The sequence below is a fragment of the Phaethon aethereus genome (genome assembly GCF_964289735.1).
Source record: "Phaethon aethereus genome assembly, chromosome: 3".
In the NCBI taxonomy this organism is placed as follows: Eukaryota; Metazoa; Chordata; class Aves; order Phaethontiformes; family Phaethontidae; genus Phaethon; species Phaethon aethereus.
In genome coordinates this window covers 110,195,329-110,215,183 of record NC_138576.1, presented here as the reverse complement: position 1 = coordinate 110,215,183, position 19,855 = coordinate 110,195,329, and the positions used below count along the sequence as shown (strand labels likewise).

Below are 19,855 nucleotides of genomic sequence, written 5' to 3'. Positions count from 1 at the left end.
AAAAGGTGGAGAAAACAGTAAGGTTCAGTCAGACCTGTATTTTTTACTGTCAACAAGCACTGTGATTTTTTTTTTTTTAATGAACTCACTTGAGTGTGTGTAAATATTCCTAGCATTAATAATGCCTTATGTAGAGTAATGTAACAGCAGATTAAAGTTTGCACCCATATTTTGATACAAACTATGACAGGGTATTTCCAAAAGAGTCCCTTTGACAGTAAATAGCTATTTTAAAATTTGCAATAAAAAAATAATCTTTAAACAGTACCAAAACCTTGGTAAACCAAGTCTCAATCAGTAAGAGGACCTCTTCATAAAGGGAAGGTAAATCCTCCTTTGGAGTAGTTACAATAATGCACACAAATGAGACCAGAAATACACACAAGAGGTCACAGGTCAACTAATTTACTGGAGTTGTGCAGTAATTTCCACCTTACGGTTATTTGTAGTAGTTTTGTAGTATGAGCCCAGAAAATATTTCCAAAAAGATACAATGCTGGGAGGAGACAGGAAAAAGTATCTGTTTTCCTACGCTAAGGATATGATGCGCTTTGAACAGGCAGCCCTGCCTTCATCAGCTGTTTGCGGCAGTGGTGGATGTGCTCAGAACCAGAAACCTGATGTTTAAACGTCCCACCCCTGACGCCCTGCCTAGATCCGTCATTGCTCACTATATCTAACTAAGGTCAGAATAAATAGGCATTTGGGGCAATTTCAACAGAAGTTGCGTGCACAGAGGCCAGCTTATGAAGTTCAGCCTCACTTCTCTAATGCTCGCACCCAGGTGTAACGCACTGCTCTGTTCCGTGCGTGCCGACTGCTATGCGTTTCTAATTAGAACTTCCTTGCACTGAATGTTTGCACAACACTTCAGAAGTGTGAAGCGTTAGAAATTCTAGTGTACAGTTAAGCTTGACTACAATTCCAGGGCTAAAGCACCTTAGCTTCTGGAAGCACCGATCAGACCCTTCACCTCTCTAGTGTCCCATGCTACATACAGGTTTCTGTGCTCACAGCAGCCAGTGTGCACATCAAATAACACAAATAAAAGTAATGCTCTGACATCAGCAATGAGCCAGGCTTTTCATTGGAGTACAAGAGTTCTGTGAAAAATCTCAGTTCAACATATAACTATTAGATTTTTAGTACATATCATGTCACAGAGTTAGTGTTTTCCTTACAAATATATGGCACTAAGTGTAAAACTTTATGACTTATTCCAAACAGTGTACCATACTTCACAGCAAAGCTTTAAAAAGAATCCTCTAACTCCTGCTTTTTCTAAATATACAGCTGGTGGGAGGCCAGGGTGTCCATGAATGGTCGCACAAGGTTGTCCGTCGAGAAGTAGAAGACCAAGCCAAAGGTGATGGAGATGGGAAGAGCAGGCAATGCTTTCTTAAAAACAGCCAGTAATAAAAGAGTTAAGCATAAACCCTGACAGAGAGAGAAGAGAATGAAAAACACAAGGAGATATAGTAAGACACCCAGAAACATACCTGTCATCAACAACCTAATATACAAATAATAAGCTATATACACTGTACAGCAATTGAAGCCTGCCTGAGCTACCAGGGGCATGAGGTACATTTGCCCACAGCTTTATCTTTCACACAAGTTAACCTGGTATTTTCTTCAGCAATCTTGAGCACAGCTCGCTCCTGAGAAAGTGGTATAAAAAACTAATGCTGGCATACAGCTGACCCCAAGAGGTTAATTTATTTACAGATTATTTTACATTTTGTTCTACACCATTATGTATGAAGTACTGATCCAGCAGATAAAAGCACTTAAGTCCTGCTGGACTGCACAGATAAGGAGTTTTACTAGAGGACTCTAATACACAGCAGCATGTACTGTTAAGACCTTCCCAGTTTTCAAGGTCTCTTGAGGTGAAAAAAGAAAAAAAAAAAAAAAGAGGAAAAAAACCACACCCAAAACAAAATATCCACTGCTGTTCTTTTGACTGGATTGTTTACTATGATAGGTGAATTCTGGTTTTATCTGGATAGCAGGCCAACATCTGTTTTCTGGACCATGTGTGCAAGCTTTTGTACATTTTGAGTAGACAGTATGGCTAAGTGCGTTTAGGTATGGATTCCTTCTCTCATCTAAGCCCTTTTTAATTCCTCCATGATGACAAAACTTCAGAGACACTAGGCTCCAAAAAATATCCACTAGCTAAAGATCAGCAGACAGGATTTTTTCAATTAAAAAAAAATAAAAATCAGTGTTTCTAGACTGCAAGTCTGACTACAATCCAACTGAGCCTGTAGCTCTGTTCTTACACTTTCAGGGACCTTATTTGGCCTACACCTGCTTACTTAGTTCACATCTACATTTAAAGATATGCTCGCTGCTGGGACACTGCAGGGACATTTTTGGGAACCAGAAAGCTGCATCGCAGCAGGATCATGAAATGGCAAAAAGAGACAGAACAAATTTTAACAGCACCATAAAAGAAACTGAATGGGGCATTTGGCCTCATGGACAGACGAGAGAACATTTCCCCCAGCAAAGGGGCCCTGTGGTGGACCTCAGGATATGCAGCTAAGTGATCCTATAGGTTTCTCTGACCTGTGAGGTAGCAAAGCTACACTAAACACACTTTATGTTAAAATTAGCTCATTTCTAGTTCTCTGTCTTACTATCCTTGGGATCTAAGTGGGGAAATGGAGGCCCAAGGAGGACACAACAATTCATTTTCTTTTACCTTCTAAAAATCCTGCCATTGCCCTTCTGGTTAGTTTCCATGAGGCTGTTGACGTAAACAGCAAGTTCCTAGCAATTATTTTCTACCTAGCTGAAAGCTCAACAGTGTGTGGTCATTAGACCTGGCAGGACCAAGTCCTTTAGCAGTTACAGTATGATTGTCATCTGCTGATGACTGATAATTTCCACGGATTTTTAAAGTCTCTCTCCTTCCTATTTTTTCCAGCTCAAACACCAGAACAAGATAGGTCTTCATCCTCTTACCTAGCAGTTCTCCTTAGCTTAAGGGAGTTAACCTTTTCAACTACACTTGCCAATCAACATGGAGTTCATAATATTGACTCTCGTGGCTGACAGGAGTCCCCAATCTTTTAACACTGAAGCAAACACACTAACAGTTCAGCTGTAACTGCTTTCCCTGGGGCTCTTTCACCCCCACCATCTCCACACTTGTCTCTGCTCTGACAAGTCCGTATCATTCAGCTTCAGTGGCTGTTTAAAGCCCGTCTTTATAGACAGAGCACTGGGTGGTTTCTCCTAACTACCCAGCATGTTACCTGCAGTGATTTAGCAGTACTGCTGTGCTAAACAGGGTGTAACAGAGTTTTTAAAAGCTTGCTCACTTACTATGAGAATGGCTACAAAGCAGGCCAGCGTAGTATTCCAGTCTCCACTAGCTGTGGCAGCTGCTTTCCCAACAAGCACACTGTAAAATATGAAGTCTCCAAGGCCCAGCTTCACACCCCCTGAGAGAAGTGGAAAAGGAAAACAAGTGTTAATTCTGCTCCTCCTGTTTTGCTTCCTCCTGAACAAATTCTTGTCTTCTGGAGAGCAGGTGAAAGTTGCTAGTCCTCGCTACCAACCTGGACCCTTAGCATCCCTGACATTACTGAGGAGGCTGAGTCTTCCAGCCCCCTCTCCTGCAGCTGTTTTTGCTCAGCCTCGTTCTCTGAAGTGCGTCCCTGGGCTGCTTTACAGATGTACCAGCTGAGGAAGCAAGAGGACAGAGAGGGATGGGAGGAAAGGAGAAGAGGAACTGTTTAAATTGTCCACGCAGCCAAAAGTTGTCACTGGAACCACAATCCCAGAAAAAATTCTGCAGCAGCAAGAAGTAATACAGGGTTCAGGCTCAAGATCTTTGTTGCTCAACAAGTCACAACTCTTCAAATTAACTGTCATTAGACCAAACTGGGCAATAGAGTGTTAACCACAATGAGTAAAAATGACAGGCTCTGACTGACTCCACTGAAAACAAGGTATAAAGCCTCCCTTACTTTCCTCCTCCTCGAGCTCCTCTAAAGAAGTGGTGGGGCGGGTTGGAACAGGACTCCTCGTCTCTGACATCTGAGAGTCAATGTGTGAAGGGCTTCTGTGGTTCTCTCTCCCATCCTCACCTTGGTTCCACAAAAATAGGCCAAGAGGAGCAGACAAAAAAAAAGAAACACAAGAGGTAGCTACATTTATAACTTGTTTTAACACATGAAATCCACACTTCTGTAAAGCTTCTCTGGACTGGGTAAGCCCTTTGTTTCTTGGAGATGTGATCATCAGGACCAGTTCAAGCAGAGACGTTTAGGGGCTTTGAAGAAAACACAGATGTTATTATTTGAAACAGTTGGAAGGGTACATGTTCACAGCTTCTTTGGCAGCTACCCAGGTGTTCAATGGCTTTAACAAGTGAGTACATAGGCAGAACTAAGAACTTAGCTCTGCGCAAGCTAGAATGACAAGTAAAACCAAGTAAAGTTAATATGCATTCCCACATAGTTATACCTTTGGGGTGGAGGTGCCCAGGTATTCCCTAACTGATCATACGACAAAAACAGATGACGTAAGAGGACTGCCATTTATGAGAAAAGTTCTGCCCTAAATCACATCGATACTGGAGCTGGGTGTTCCCATGTAGAAAGTAGACACATTTCGTTGTTCACAGATATAATTTATTTTTCCCCCGCTCTGTTCAACACATCTAACAGAGCCCTTGGTAGTGCTTTTGGAAGCAGCCAGTCTGTGATGTATTATTCTGTCTGACAGTTCCTATTTTTCAGAAGCACTCACACAAAGTTTCCAGGCCACATCAGTCTGACAGGATGCTGCTGCTGCTGCACATGCAAGCAGACTGTGATCTGGGACACACAGAGCTTCCACAGGGGCATTCTGTATGCCTCAGCATGTAGTTTGTGTCTGCTCTGTGCCCAGTTTCAAAGCAGGATTGTGTCCCTGCAGTTTGTTAGTATGCCAGCTGCTTTATCCTGAAGTAAGCAGCATGTTCAGTTATCAAACCTTAACATACATTTGTTGCTTTAACATAAAAAGGTACTGTCATCTCACCAGATGGGAAATCCTCCCAACACCACAAGTTACATTTTATTCAATCACCTTAAAACTGCAGTTTAACTTGCATTTCAAGACGATAAAAGCAAAGGTACAGAAATTACCACAGGACCAGCCAGAATATAAACTTGGAACACATCAGCTACTGTTGGGTAACTGCCCAAACATAAGCCTTTGCCCAAGGATAAATATAAAGACGTTCTTTTTTTTTTGTTTTGTTTTGGCAGAGTAAGCCATTTTGCACTTACAGCTACATAAAAGCACATTTGCTCCATGGCAGTGGCCTGAATGCAACATGCTGCAACACACTTAAATATAATGCCAATGAGCTGGTGAACTTATGAGCCTATGTTGTAATTTACCATCCCCAGCTAGTAAAAATATAAACCCCCACTAGCCCACTTTCAGCTTTGACTTCAGTACATCTGAAGACTTGTGTTGAACAACACTTCTGTTTTGGGGGTTTTTTGTTTGTTTTTTTACATAAAAGCAGCCTGAATACCAGAGCTTCCTACATCACCTGGTCATCTCTGCTGCCAGCCCTAACAGCAGATTTCAGAACATCACCACATTCTGCAACTGACGTAAAACACTTCAAAAAAAAAAATGCATCTGTCACGCTTCAGGGGCTTACATTTGCTTGCAATCTCAATCATACACATTATTTCCATGGTACAGTGCTCTGTATAGAAGAGTGACATGCAAGCAAACCTGCATCCCATGCCTGCTGACTTGGTCCTCTCGCTGCTGTGTCTGGCTTTGCCATTCCAACTGTCCACATCATAGCAGCTAGAAGAAAGAAAGTAATCAGCGGCGTAAAACATCGGTCACTATAGCTCAGAGGAGCTAAGTATTTAGCTGTCCCTAAAAATACAAAACCTTGCCCCTGTAAATGCTTTTAAAGCACTCACGCTTGGTTGGTTTCCCTAGGCACTTAGAAAGTGAGGTGGGAGAAAATTAAGGCAGTGCATCCATACAGTTTTTAAGAAAGTCCCAGAGCACAAATAGCTAAGAGTCAGTATAGTCTTCTCTGTGGGCTAAAGAAAGCAAAAATCCAAAACTAGGGTCCTCATCTCCTTTGTTTTCCGGATAGTTTCCGCCTCTTTTCTTCAAAGAAAAGAATTGCCCAGGAAATTATGGTAGTACCAAAGGTAACCAAGGGTTGACATACACAGCTTACTCCTCATGTTCTGCTAAAGGTAAAGCACACAAGCGAGATACATGCAGTTGTCATCAGAGTGCTAGTTTTCTCTCTGCCCATTTGGTTTGGTTCTTTCCTGTCAAAATAACTGCTACTTCTGGTTTAGTTCCAAGAGGAACTGAAGGATGTTTGGGGGTTTATTCTTGAGATGGATCCCTAAATTAAAAAGGAATACAAACCATTCTGAAATCAGTGGAAAGGAACTCAAATCAGCTGTTTATTTAAGTGTGCATCAGTCTTCCTGTTTTTATAGAAGTTCAACTGAACAAAATAAGCCAAGGCAAACACAGTGCCTGCTTTTCCACTACAAGCTCAGCCAAGGTGATGTTTTTGCATCTAGAGGGAGCCACAGGATGTGGTCTTGCAAAGGAGACACTGACATTTCGCACAAGAACTTTTTGTCCAGTATTTATTAATTGTTGAATTGCATTCTCCTTTAGAGAAACTCTGTTCACTAAAACATGAGAGACTTCATCTAGATTGTCTCAGGTCAGTATAACAGAATCTCCAGTAAAGGGGAGGTCAGCTGAAGCCAACAGAAGCTCTGCTTGGAATGTATAAAAGTATTTATACAACATTAAATGCTTGGGGAAAAAAAGATCAATCAGGTTGTAGGCATCCTCAACTTAACACCCAACATTTGGAAATACCTATTCATCCTATAAGCGATGTAATGAAAAAGTCACTGAGGTCCATGAAGCACCTGAGTCCAGGTCCTGTGAGTGTTGAGTCGCCTGCCTTCCAACTATCTTCATCTGAAGCACATATATATCTTTGTGGATAAGGGCACCAGACACCACCGTAGTTAAACATCCCAAGAAAGCCAGGGAAGAGACTACTGATTTTGTCTGCAGAGCAATACTTGAATAGAGTGAGCAGCCACACAGTGAACAATAAAGCAAATATATTCTAACCACTGCCCTCTGTACAGTGCCCAGAGCAAGAGGAAGAATGTGAACTTCATCACACGTTTAAAGTGTGTCTATAAAGCATATGCACAAGGAATAAGTGTATTGAGTGAGCATCATTTAATCACAGAACTTTGCAAACACTACTGTCCATCTAACACATGTTTTTGTATGCAGCATAAAGGGGCCTATTCTGCACTGTATTCACGAAAGGATAAATCTACTTTAAACACTTCAGCTTCACAAGGCAAATGTGGGCTCCCTTTGGCTAATTACAGTTGGCATCATTGTAACTGATAAACAAGGCCTTCTACAAGTGGTCTGTTCCAGAACATAAATGCACTCCAATCTTAGGGCAATGAAGTAACTAAAATAGTGCCCTTTGGTTTGACACAAAAATAGGTTGTCAGTTTAATCTGGTTAAAAACATTAACATTCTAATCTTACTCACAGGAATATATTAATGCAGGAAAAATGGGCTCATTTCTCTCCTGTGCAGTTTCTACCAGCATTCTTAGTGGCCCCTTGGGACAGAGAACAGCCATCAGATCTGCAAAGAGAAAAGGGCCAGACAACCTTATCTCAAACTATCATGCATATTTTACATTCTTTATCCTTAAAAAGTTATTCTCCCCTCAAAATTACATCTATCAATATTAACTGGATGATTTCCTGAATGGCAGTTTCTGACACTTTGCATAACTCTAGCTGTTCTAGTCCCTGAAGATGTTATTCATTTAAAATACCATCCCCAAGCCTTAATGATAAGATTTTTCATTGTGCTAATCCTATAAAAAGCCTCTTGAGAATATTACATTATTTCTTTGAAAGTAGATAACAGCATTACGTCGAGGTGTTAAATTTAATTAGGGGAGGACTGGGGGTACTTTGTTCACGTTCCACAACCCATTGCTACGAACACTGACTCTGTGTTCCACATGAATGAAGGCCTTTGGTCCAGTTCCTCTTTGCCTACCCTCTCTGCTCCATCAGAGCTCCTCACCAATCTGAATATTACCTCCCAGCTACCTCTTGTTCTGCAGGTTCTCTTGAAACTTGTAACTCATACCAAAATCCATGATCTCTCGATAACCATAAACAAAACCTGCAAGACCATCAGGTTGCTACCGACAAAAATCCAACCACGCCAACCATGCAGTCAGATACGGTTCAGTACTTCCCTGACTTGGTGTTCCACTTTGAAAGGCATGGTAGGAGTACAGTACCTACACGAACAAGTTAGGAAGAGACAAGCCAGGGAGTCAACCTAATTGCCCATCTGCCTCTTTCTAAAGCTGTTAGCACCATAAAGTTGTTTTTTGAATGACATACACAGTCCTGAGATTGCCTCAGAGTAACCTCTCCATAAGCCACACCTTGAGAGTCACAACAGACTTACCATAGATGGAGATTGCACCTAGAATCACCCATGCTGACCACTCAGGTAGATATTTAATGAAAACCAGTGCCATTAGAGCACTGATCATAATGAGATAGGCTTGCTGGAGCTGCAAGGGACCTTTCCAGTGGATGCAAATCATTCCAACAGCTCCAAAATTCCAGATGACTAAGAACAGAGTGGGGTAATCCATGGCCACGTTGTAGGTCTTCAGTACTTCACTGAAATACAAGAAAATTTAGCCAAGCAATAAAAGCAACAGACATGCAAAGCATCCTACTAGCTGTAGTTAAACAAACAAGCCTCCTACTACACCAGGAGGAAGCAGGATAGAAGCAGCTCTCATCATGAAAGGGGAACCTGCCTTGCAGCCAATTGCTGCTCTTAGCTCTCTGTTCTTCCTGCAGGAGACGGACGTGCTGTGTGTGCAGACAGCCACCACACTGCCTTATTCCTGAGGTCAACAGTGATTCCAAGGGTTTGAGCAGGCAGGATTTCAAGTCCTAACATAGGCCTGCGGCTACATGACCGTCTGTAGCAAAGCAGTCACATAAGCATCATCCCACCAGGTGCAGGATGCTCACAGTTAAAAGCTTTAACAAGTGTCAGCCACAAGTTAAAAGCTTGGTTCTACCTGAGCTGGCAGCTATGGGAATGAGCTTGAAACAATGTAGTCTGAGAAAAAGGCAATACAAATCAAAGAACCAGCTCAGCACGTAAAGTTCCCTTCCAGTTGCTTCTCAATGTATAATGAGATAATGTATAATGCTAATAATGTATAATGTAATAATGTATAATGCTTCTCTGTACCACAAGGTTCAGCCTGTTCATTTCAAGCTCATGGTATCACTTCCCAGTGATTTTTGTAGAGTAGGCACTGTAAAATCAGACATTGCCTATTAAAGGCCTCATTTTCTGTTTTTTAAAAAAAGAAAGCTATCTCATTCTAATAATTCTTAAACCTCCATTTGGAGAAGGGGAGACACTCCCTTCCTTGTTCAAGTTGGGGATTTCCTGCAAAGAGGTGAAGGAGCCCTCAACTGCCAGGTTACCTGCACCATTCCCACTTACCCAAGATATATGTAGGTAAAGAGGAAGAGCAGCATCAAAGAGGACAGGATCAGCCAGCCATGGATGAACTATCAAGGGCAAGAAGAGACAGTGATTGAAGGGGCTGTCACCCCTTGCGCAGGTCGCAGTGCTGCAGGCGCTATTGACAGATCGTCCTATTGCCCAGTAGTCTCCTCCAGCACTCCTCCAGTTGCCAAAGACCCTGCCTTCCCCACTGCCAGCAAGGGAGGAGGGACAGACAGTTGCTCCCAGTTCTCCCAAACTCTTTCATTTTACATTCTAACCCTTGGTGTTTGTTTTTGTTGGTTTGGGGTTTTTTTTCGAGTCTCTTTCCTATCCATTTCCATGAGTATCCATACTGGCTCCTAGCCTAGACAGTTAAGCACATTCTTTCTGCTTGGAAGGGTTTGCCCAAGGCTGTACAATAAATCTGTCTCAGGGCCACATTTAAAAAGCAGCAATGGCTAATGCTCAAATGCTGGGCTGCTACCACACATAACTCCCTGGGCACCACAAAACCTGAATGTGCCTTTCCCTCCAAGCCTTGTCCCCTTCCACCAGGGCCTCAACAGGCAGGAAGAATACCAGTTCCCACAAAGCTTGTCTGAAACTTCTTAAGAGAAGGCATTTGCAGTAAATGGTACAACTTAGTCCATAAGTACAAATGGCAAAACTTTCTGATCAGATGGAGAAGACCCAGACCTGACTAACACAAAGTAGCAGGCCCCATTTTTAAGAGTCTACCATTAGTGACAAAACAACAGCAAAGCATATTCAGGGGCACAGCTCTACCACCACTGACAAAGGCTTCTGTACAGTATGATTCTTGCTGTGACTAAGATGTGGACTAGCCCGTGCAGTGCCTGTATTTCTCACTGACACGCAAGCCCCACTTGAACTCAAGTTCACAGCATACAGGTGGAGAAGGCTCTGGCATGAACACTTTACCTTGTAGCAGCGATATTTATAGAGCACAACTAGGAACACGGTCATTACGACGATGACACTGATCATTATGATGGTGTTCAACACCGAGTTCAAGAGGCGCTGGCCCACAGAGGGGGTATCCTCAGTGAAAGGGGTGTAGATCCTGCAGTATAAAGCAAAAGCCATATAAAGTATATATATTCTCTTCTAACTAACTGCCCCAAGTTAAACCAGACCTCGAGGGGGTGGGGAGAAAGGGAGGTATGACTGCCAAGGACAGCAAGCATGAGATGTAGCCTCTGAAGGGGCTGGGCTCCAGTTAATTATCAACCAAAGATTAGTGGTCTCTATCAAAAGCACATTCCTACAGAGAAGCTGTGGCTGGCAGAGCTCTAAACAAAAAGACCTAGAGTGTAAATAACTTTATTTAAGTTTAGTAACTTCTCTCCAGGCCATGAATTTTTATTGCATACTCTGGATCCTCTCTACAATAGTTATAAGGATACATCCCAGCTGCTGTCCTGCAAACGGGGAGGACCCCTTCTTTCCACACTTGGTAGGAGAGTCTTGGACTCTTTTATCCCTTCCCATCACTCTGCACCCCCTCCATTTTGTTTCCTTTGGTTCAGTTCAAGGGACCACAGTCCCCATTTCTCCACCCAACATGTGAAGCGCAGTTAGAACCCCAAGAGCGGTCTCAGGCACAGTCAGCAAGAGCTGGATGGAATTAATGTATCCACAGCATGAGTCTTTAGGAACCAGAAATGTCATCAGGAAATGAGACACTCATCCAAATGAACATGCTATTCCCTGATTGCTGCCATCAAGTGAGTGAATAGACCAGTTCGGCCTGAGCCTTTTATGCTGCGGTATGAAGCAGCTTCATTATTACGCTGCTCACAGGCTTCGCTTAGGGCACCCTAATGACAGCTCTAACGAATCAGTATAATGTGGGTATGGAAAAAGTTACGCAGATGAACGTGGCATACTTTAGTAAGATCTTTGTATGTTTACACAGCCACCTTTAGCTGTGTAAAGGTTCTCCCAACCTGCCAAGGAAGCATTCTGTGTACACAGACGCGCCTGTGGGGAACATAGGTGTAAAGCTAGGGATCCCATGTACTCAGAGGCTGTTTTGAAGACCCCACTTACAGCTGCCCATTTTTCTCCGTATAGAAGCGCACTGACTTTATGGTGGCGACGACAACAATCATACAAAGGGTGACAGGCACAAAGAGCATGATTACATGCTTTGCTCCATATTTCAGAGTCAGTTCCTCCTCTTCATTTTCCAAGGCGCTTTCTCTCACTGGAACACCCGAGTCAGACATATCCCCATCAGCAATACTGTTAGGGCTACGGCTGCTACCTGTTCGCCTCTTCTGAAAAGAAATATTAGCAAATATATAAGACGTTTCTTTTCTTTGTGTTCAAAGCTTCATTCCACCATATTTCAACTTGTTCCTAACAGGAAGGTATCAACTGACCAATACAATTAGAAATTCCATTACAAACAGGCTGCAATGGACTTTTTAAACCAAAACCGTTAATATCTTCATAGATGGACACATGCACATGAAGGGCAAAGTGCACAGAACTAAGATAGAAGAAATGTCATCTGAGGTGGCATAAGCTTGATCAGTTCCTCCTCCCACAGCAATGCTGTACTTGCTTACCCCGCTGCTTCGCTGGCAGCAGGACTAGATTCTGTTCTAACGTTTGCTGCATTTGACCAGAGCAGGCAAAGGGTTTCTGGCAAAACAAGAAGGCTGAAAAGGATATCCTGCAAGAGTCATATATGCATCAGGTCCTGATTAGAAGCCTGTATCTTTAGCAAAAAGGAAGGAAAAGGGAGGAGTATATATGGAGATAAAAAGGGGGGGAAGTCACAGTGGAGGAAATAGGAACAGCTGCTGGCTGAGAGAGTGACACCAGAGAAACAACACTGACCAAAGCCAATCCTAGAGGCCAGGCTGCTGGGAGGGATTGAGGGGTAGCAGGACTACATCTATCATCGCACCCCATTTCTTCACTCCCCGGGAAGGACGGATACCTACCCTATGTGCCTGCGCTTCCCCTGCTTCTGAGGCTTGCAGGCCATCCTGATAGGAGGGTACAGGAGGGCTCTCTGCAGACATCAGGGATGTTCTTTCATTGCAGGGCTCCTCCTCACTGTCCGAGTTGTTCGTGAATGTGATCATTATTGCTTTCCCAGGGAGCACTCAGGAGGGGCACAGCCAAGCACTACTCAAGGCTGAGGGGACAAGTGGAAAGAAAGAGGAACACTGAATGCTGCAGTGCAAACAACTGGAAGTCTGAAGAGGAGACACAATTTCAGCAGGGAGGCTACAGCACACTATGTAACTCCAACTCCTTCTAACAGCTGTTTAGCCTGCTGTCACCCCAGGCATGACAATCCGTTCAGTTAAAGTCATGGTGACTTGCAGTCAGGGAGAACAGCAAAAATACTGAAGCAATTTAATACTTTCTCTTTGCCAGAGCTTTCACAGTTGCTGCCTCTATTTTCCCCTCTCCCTTTAGTACACCTTGACTTTCACAAAGGAGGTCTCTAAGTGCTTAGTGTTTGTTTTGCATGGGCCAAACAAAGCTTCACCTCTGGCTGCCTGCTATGAAAGCTGAGAGAGCTCAGCTCTTACACAACACTCCCGCAAGCATCGGCAGGTAGCAGAAGTTTCTTAGTAACCTGGAGCCTTGGCTTTACATAAGCCCCTAACCAGGAGTTACATGCTGTCTTCCCTGTTATGACTGTTTATTAACCAGGTAAATTTCATAAGCAGTTGTTCTCTTTGCCCACTAACAAGGAGAGATTTGTGTAGAAAGGGGAAGACCTGTCTTCTTAGGTGAGCTGCTTTTTCTTCTCTTCCTTATGTTGCCTTGTGATTAAAAGCAAAACCACTTGGATGGGCAACAACCTGGAATATAAAAGTGGAGACTAGAAATGTTCAGCCTCTTTTCCCCCAGTACTGCACAGAAAAACAAGGAAAGGAGTGGCACAGTGCAGAGAGAAAAGGAATGGCCCTTCTCTCTAGCCACCACAGAGAAGAGGTGTACTGCCCTTGATACTGCAAAACAGCCTTAAAGCCAGGATTTCAGGAAGCTCTAAAGGCAGGTGATAGGGAAATTAATTTTAGTCTTTATTAAGTCAGCTTAACAAAGCAACTGGAGTAAATAAGGATAATTCAGTTGCCTTCTGATTCTCAGCCACATAAGCAAAACCAGATCTCTAATGCATTGTAAAGCTGTAATATCTACAGGAACACCTCCTCTCCTCTGCAGGATTTTACCCAAGCACCTTGTGAAAAAAAGCCCGTGTGTCTCAGGAAATGTATCCAACTCAGAAGAGGAAGCTGAAGAAGCCATGTGACTTGGACTCAGTCACTTAAATCTGAATCATGCATTTGCAATCCAACCAGTACAGTGTGCTGTCTACCAGCCAGCTCGAGAGGTTAGAGTGGACACTTTGAAGATTTGTAAGATATTCCCACTTCTCACTAAAGAAACTGAAATTCACTTTGGAGGAAGGGAAGAGGGAGGAGTGAGAGATTCCCCTTTCTTTCACAACTACCTCAACACATCTGGCACCTTCAAGAAATTTTAGAATGTCAACTCAATCTGCCCAAGTAAAACATTTTTCAGACATCTGCTCCTCCCCTGCCTCCTCTTCAGGCTTTTTCATATTATTTTGTTCCTCTTTTAGTGACAAAAGTGGTACAGGTACGTGAAACAAATGCAGGGGTAGCCCTCAAGCCACGCCTGTCAGCTTCACAGTAATACTGTGTTCTGAGTGAGCTGCCTAACACCTGCATTTGTGTGCTTATTTCTTAGAGAGCCTGAAATCTCCACTCTGGGTGCCTAACACACTCTTCTGACTGATCACATGGGGTGTCAGTTTACAGTTGAGAGCCTAGATTCTGATTCAGTTATAGGATTTAGGCCTTTAAAGAAGTCAAGTACATAAAGTCATTCTATCATGACATACTTCTGGATCTGTGAACAGGTTAAGTTATGTATGCCATGGGATCTGTGGCCCATGGAATTCAAGTAACTCTCAAAATGTTCTGCCCATGTCAGAGACCAGGGAGGAAAAAGGTTTACTCTCTAATAGTTCAGGACCAATATTTAGGTTTTAACAACCCAATGAAAATATTAAAGAACTTTTTCTCCCAGTATTTAAGAAACTGCCACACAATTTTTGCAATGTGAGCAGAGCAATTCTGTAGAGGATTTAGAAAGGACAGCCAATTAGCCTACTTCCAATACCCAAATTGTGCCCACTGGAGGAGTTAAACCAATAGCAAAACCACAGCACTAATTACTAACCTCCACAATTAAATGGAAAAAGAATCTCATGTTGTAATACAGCTGTTTTTAAGCCGGACATTTTCTGCTATTCTCCCTCAACAAGGATATGGACAAATGCAAAGATGCAACAATACTTCTGGTCAGCAGGCAGACTCAGACCTGAACAGAGCTTTATTGTTCCTTGTTTACAGGTCTCTGGTTTCAGTGAGGGCTGACAAAAACAGACCCCAATGTATCCACGATTTCACAGGAGCTCCTGTGGCAACCAGCCCTCAACAAATCCTCAGACACTGTACTCACAGGTGCCTTAAACTGACCTAAATACATGGTCCTGCCAAAGGGGTTGTTCCACCACTCGGTCTCTCTGGTGCCAACACCAGGTGCTCATCAGCTGTCTACCTCTTTTGAAAAAACAACTGGGCACCTGTTTTCCTTTGCTTTCACAGAGCCAGGTTCCAGCAGGACCAGCTCCCTGGCTGGCTACGCGAGCAGCCCCAGTGCCCACAGGAGGAAAAGGGAGCGCTGGGCCATCCCCCTTCCAGTAGGATTGAGCCTTACAGTGGCAAGGCAAGCCCTCTGCTCACTCCCAGATAAGCAGCCCACCCTTACCTTAGGTCTGCAGCGTGACTCTTAGCCAAGCAGGGGATCTCTGACATATGGTTTACGGAGGCAGGAACACTGGCCCTCCCTCTCTGTCCCATCGTGGACCCAGCAGGGAGTTTGTCCAATGCCACTATTTAATCATCAGAGCTGCACTCTGAACTAGCACCAAGACTGTGCTGGCTGCTGGAGACAGCTTTGGTTTAAGTAATCTGTCTTTCAGGGGAGAAAGGACCAGCCTGGTCACTCACACACCCACCTACTCAGCATGACAGCACCCTTTGAGCTGGGCAGAGCAGAAGAGAAAGCCTCTGCCCCTTGCTTGCCAAACAGAAAGGGAACCACAGAGCACCAGGCAACCAAGAAAGGGGTGTTATAAAGCCACACTGTTTTCTGCTATCATTTCACAGGTTAAACTAAGGGAAGGAGCCTTGCAGAGTTTATTTCTGCCTCCTAAGGATGCTGGGTACCCCATAATGGAAAGCATGGGAACCTTCTTCCCCCTCCTGCACGTGACAAATATATCAGTGTGTACCACCTAGGCTGAGCTGAGAAGGAGGAAGGAGAATTCAGGAAAGGAAGGCATGGAAGGCTGAGATGAGCATGCTTCCTTTCTGGCTACAGCAACAGGAGGAGATGCAAGCTGTATCTGTATTCACAGAAGGCTACAGAGCATGGTCTACCAAATACAGTAAACAAAGGAGATGAACAACACATGCCGGACCATCATCAAACTGACCCAGTAGGTTGCAGGGTATCAGGCAAGGTTTTCCTCTTTTCCTCCATGGATGGATCCAAACCATTAGACCCCATTCAAAAACCATACAATGTTTTAAGAGCCAAAAGAGCAAACTCTCAAAACCACATGGCAAAAATCAAAGGGGACAAACACAAGGGCGGTAGTAAGCACTTTGTATAACAGAGCTGAGGCAGGAAAACAATGACTCCTGCTTTGTAGCAGTCTCGTGAATCCTGCAGGAGAGCAGGAGTTACCATTTCTTTTGTTCCAGATGTCCTTCATGCAAGGGACCTCCCTCCTCAACTGTGATAAATCACCTTTATGGATTTTGATGAAACTGGGACAGTTTGCACTAATGTTAGGATCAAGCCTTGGTTTGCCTTTTAATTTCATGCTGCAACATCACTGTGCTGCAAACAAACCTAAATCCTTTTCTTTGTACATTTCATCCATCACAAATAACACCAATACAATATACAGCACAGAACAGCTGCTATAGGCTGGCAGAATACTCAATAATCCACTTGAGAGTTAAAACTCCTACTTATACATATTGTTCTCTTTGATGGCAATTAGATTAAGAGAATCAGTCTTCCTTTGCTATATTTAGACCAAGAGAAAGCTTTGGGTTGACACCGACAGCCTGGTGTTCTCCTAAGTTTCAGCTGTAACAATCACTGCTGCTGGCAAACACGAACACGAGGAAAAAACTTTAAGAAATTTGAAGTGGTGGGGCCAAAAAAGATTTCCAGGTACTCGCCAATAGAGCCAAAATGTGCATGCTGCTTAAAATGGCAGGGGGACTTGGAACACACAGTCTCAACGATCAAAAGAGAACTTGCAAATGCCATTTACTTACAGCCCTAGAATGCAAAAATAACAAAACACAGGATACTATGGGAAGTCATTGAGATTTGTATCCCTCTTTCTCCATTTTAGGGCACACCAACATAGCTCAACTAGCACTGCTTTCTTTTGCCCCACAAGAAAGGCACAACACATAGCCCCCAAAGGGTTATTTTGCTGGCAGAGCTGAAATCGGAGCCTCCCCAAGAGCATCAGAAGGATTACTTTGCCAGCATTAAGCCCAAATACTCTAGCAGTCAACTGCTCGTCACAGCATAAAGGCGCCACAGCCCTGCAGACCTACCTACACACCAGGAAAACCTCAAAGCCTGGGTGAGATTTCACGTGCAGCAGCAGCTACTTGCATTGGCCCCAGTACTGCCGGGGGCACCCAAGCCAGCAGCTACTGGAGGTGACACACCAGAGACACCCAAGGACACCTGTGCTGCCACGTTCCTGTCTCCTCCCCAAGCGCCTGGGGTGCCAGGGGCAGCCAGCCATGGGGCAGGGAGCCCCGGGTGCCCCCGCTCCCCCTTGTCGTCGGGGCCTGCCGCTGGCAGGCACGGGTGTACGCACCGGGGCTGCGGGGCTGGCTCACCTCCCGTGTCCGTCCAAGCGCATGGCCAGCCCGGCCACGCACGCAGCCGCTGGCAGAGAGAAACAGAGACAACAGGCTCTTTTAAAAATAATAATACTAAAAAAACCCCACCCAACCTGCCAGGTAAAGATTTTGCAGGAGGCCAGAAGGAGACCTCACACCCATGCAGGCATTTTCCCCAGCTTTGCCCTTTCTAATACTTAACGACCGGGCTGCCGCTGGCCAGGCGCAAGCAGCGCTTCCAAATGAAATCCTGGGTCGCAGGCAGGAATAGCACACCCCAGCAGAAAAATATATATACAGGTAGGTTTATGCTTTACACGTATATATACACAAACACATGTATAAAAATACGTATTTTATATATACATACATACACCATATGCACATATATTAAAATATACGTACATATGTACGTACACATATATATAACTTTGATCAGAACGCGCCAGACAAAGCTGCCGGACCACCACCACCACCACCTCCTCCTCCTCCTCCTCTTCCTCCTCCTCCTCCTCCTCCTCCTCCTCCTCCTCCTCCTCCTCCCCCCGCCCCAGCATCTCTGCCGGGCCCCGGCGTGGAGCGGAGGGGCCGCAGCGCGGTGCCCCGGCCCCACGAACACCGGCCCGGCCCGGGCCGGGCCGGTCCCGGGGGCCCGGCGGGGCACCCTAGGCAGCCGCCGCTGTTTACCTGCTCCGGGCACGGCACGGGCCACTCTCCGCTCCACTCCCATTGGCTCCGGCGCACTCTGGCCCCAACGCTGGCCGGGCGGACGAGCGCGCCCGTCCATTCGCCGCAGCGGCTGTCGCTCGGTGGGTGTTCCCGCCTACCAGCCATCCTTCTCCAATGGAAGAGAAGGGTGGGAAGAGGAACGGCCAATACGAAGGCGACTCTTCCCTCTCTTCTACCTCCAGCGGTGAGACAGCCTGTGAGGCGGCGGCCGGTGGCTGAGCCGCCATAGTGGGGAAGCTCTGGGTGGCGTTGGGGCTGCAGCTGGCCCGCTGGGGGGCAGCGACCGGTGCACGGGGTGGGACTGTGGTCCCGCAACCGGGCCCCGGTGTCAGGTGTAGGCTTCTCCCCTCAGCGGCAGCGGGGGAAACCTACGGCTCGGCTGGGGGCCCCTCCTGCCGGCTGCCGTTAAGTGCCCAGGCACTGCGATAAGTGGCTTTGTGGAAACACTAAGCGTGTAGATAACAGGAGTGAGCTGTCTGGTAAAGCACCGTCAGCCTCCCCTCGAGCTGTATCCTTACGGCTGGACGCGTGAAATTTATAATGCCAGCGAAAGGCAATTTTAAACTTAATTGCCTGAAAACGCATGGCTTTACACCCGAAACTTAACGTTTTTACAGACCCTGTGATTAACTGAGCCACTGGCGTATTGAAGGCATTTAAATGCTTATCGACAGCCTTCAGTAAAAGGGAAAGCTATGTGAGCATGCAGGTCCTGATTGAAATAAAAAGGTAAGGGGGAAGCGTGGAGGAGTGAATAGAGAAACCAGAAGAAATGGCCAAAGAATGTGTTTTTTTGGAATTGTGTCTGACCTCTGCTCAGTTTATAGATCAGAGGGATGAATAAAGGAAAATTACAAACATTTTCACATTATTTGCTTTTTGTTTAAAATAATAATAAAAAAAATAGTGTGACAGTAAACAAGATAATCCTGTAGACAGATTAAACTTTTTAAATTAGCATACAAGCCACTCCTGTGCCCCTGTTGTTCCCATTGCTTTATCAAGCAACAGTTAAGTGCAATTAAGATTCTGGCAGCTCTATAGCACTTGCTACATCTTTGGGGGCAGAGACACAAACTGGTGTCATGGCAAATTCCCTCCACTGCTGTTTTTGCTTAGGAAGAACATCAGGCACAGACACAGGGAGTATTGGCAGCAGAGCTTCACCTTCCTCTTTGCTTTGTGCTGTCCGTGATGATCTTGCGTAGAAAAGGAATGAAGGGTAAGATGGCAATGCAGGAGATGCAAGGTACAATAAGTGAACTGCCCCACTATATCATCATTGCACAAAATGGAATTTTTTGCAGATTCCAAATCTGTTGGCCATCACGTTCTTTTCCCCAAATTTCCTGCACAATATTGGCAGTGATACACCTTCCTTATACCTTTAATCCTTTTTGTGAGCCACTTCACACACAGAAATAAGTTATATATAAAGCTCTTCAGAGCCCCAGAGAACTGCCTA

At 44.8% G+C, this 19,855-nt stretch overlaps 1 protein-coding gene across 1 annotated transcript; it reads right to left on the bottom strand.

Annotated features, from left to right (window-relative positions):
• Positions 1-1,281: 1,281 nt before the first annotated feature.
• Positions 1,282-12,761, bottom strand: PSEN2 (presenilin 2; the record flags this gene model as incomplete). The annotated part of the gene is made up of 10 exons (XM_081997149.1): positions 12,610-12,761; positions 11,705-11,934; positions 10,574-10,715; positions 9,626-9,693; positions 8,555-8,775; positions 7,607-7,705; positions 5,758-5,835; positions 3,987-4,106; positions 3,340-3,458; positions 1,282-1,437 (listed from the first exon to the last, which is right to left on the bottom strand). Exons 1-10 carry the CDS (start codon positions 12,751-12,753, stop codon positions 1,282-1,284), a joined length of 1,377 nt encoding a protein of 458 aa, XP_081853275.1. The 5' UTR covers positions 12,754-12,761.
• Positions 12,762-19,855: the final 7,094 nt, after the last annotated feature.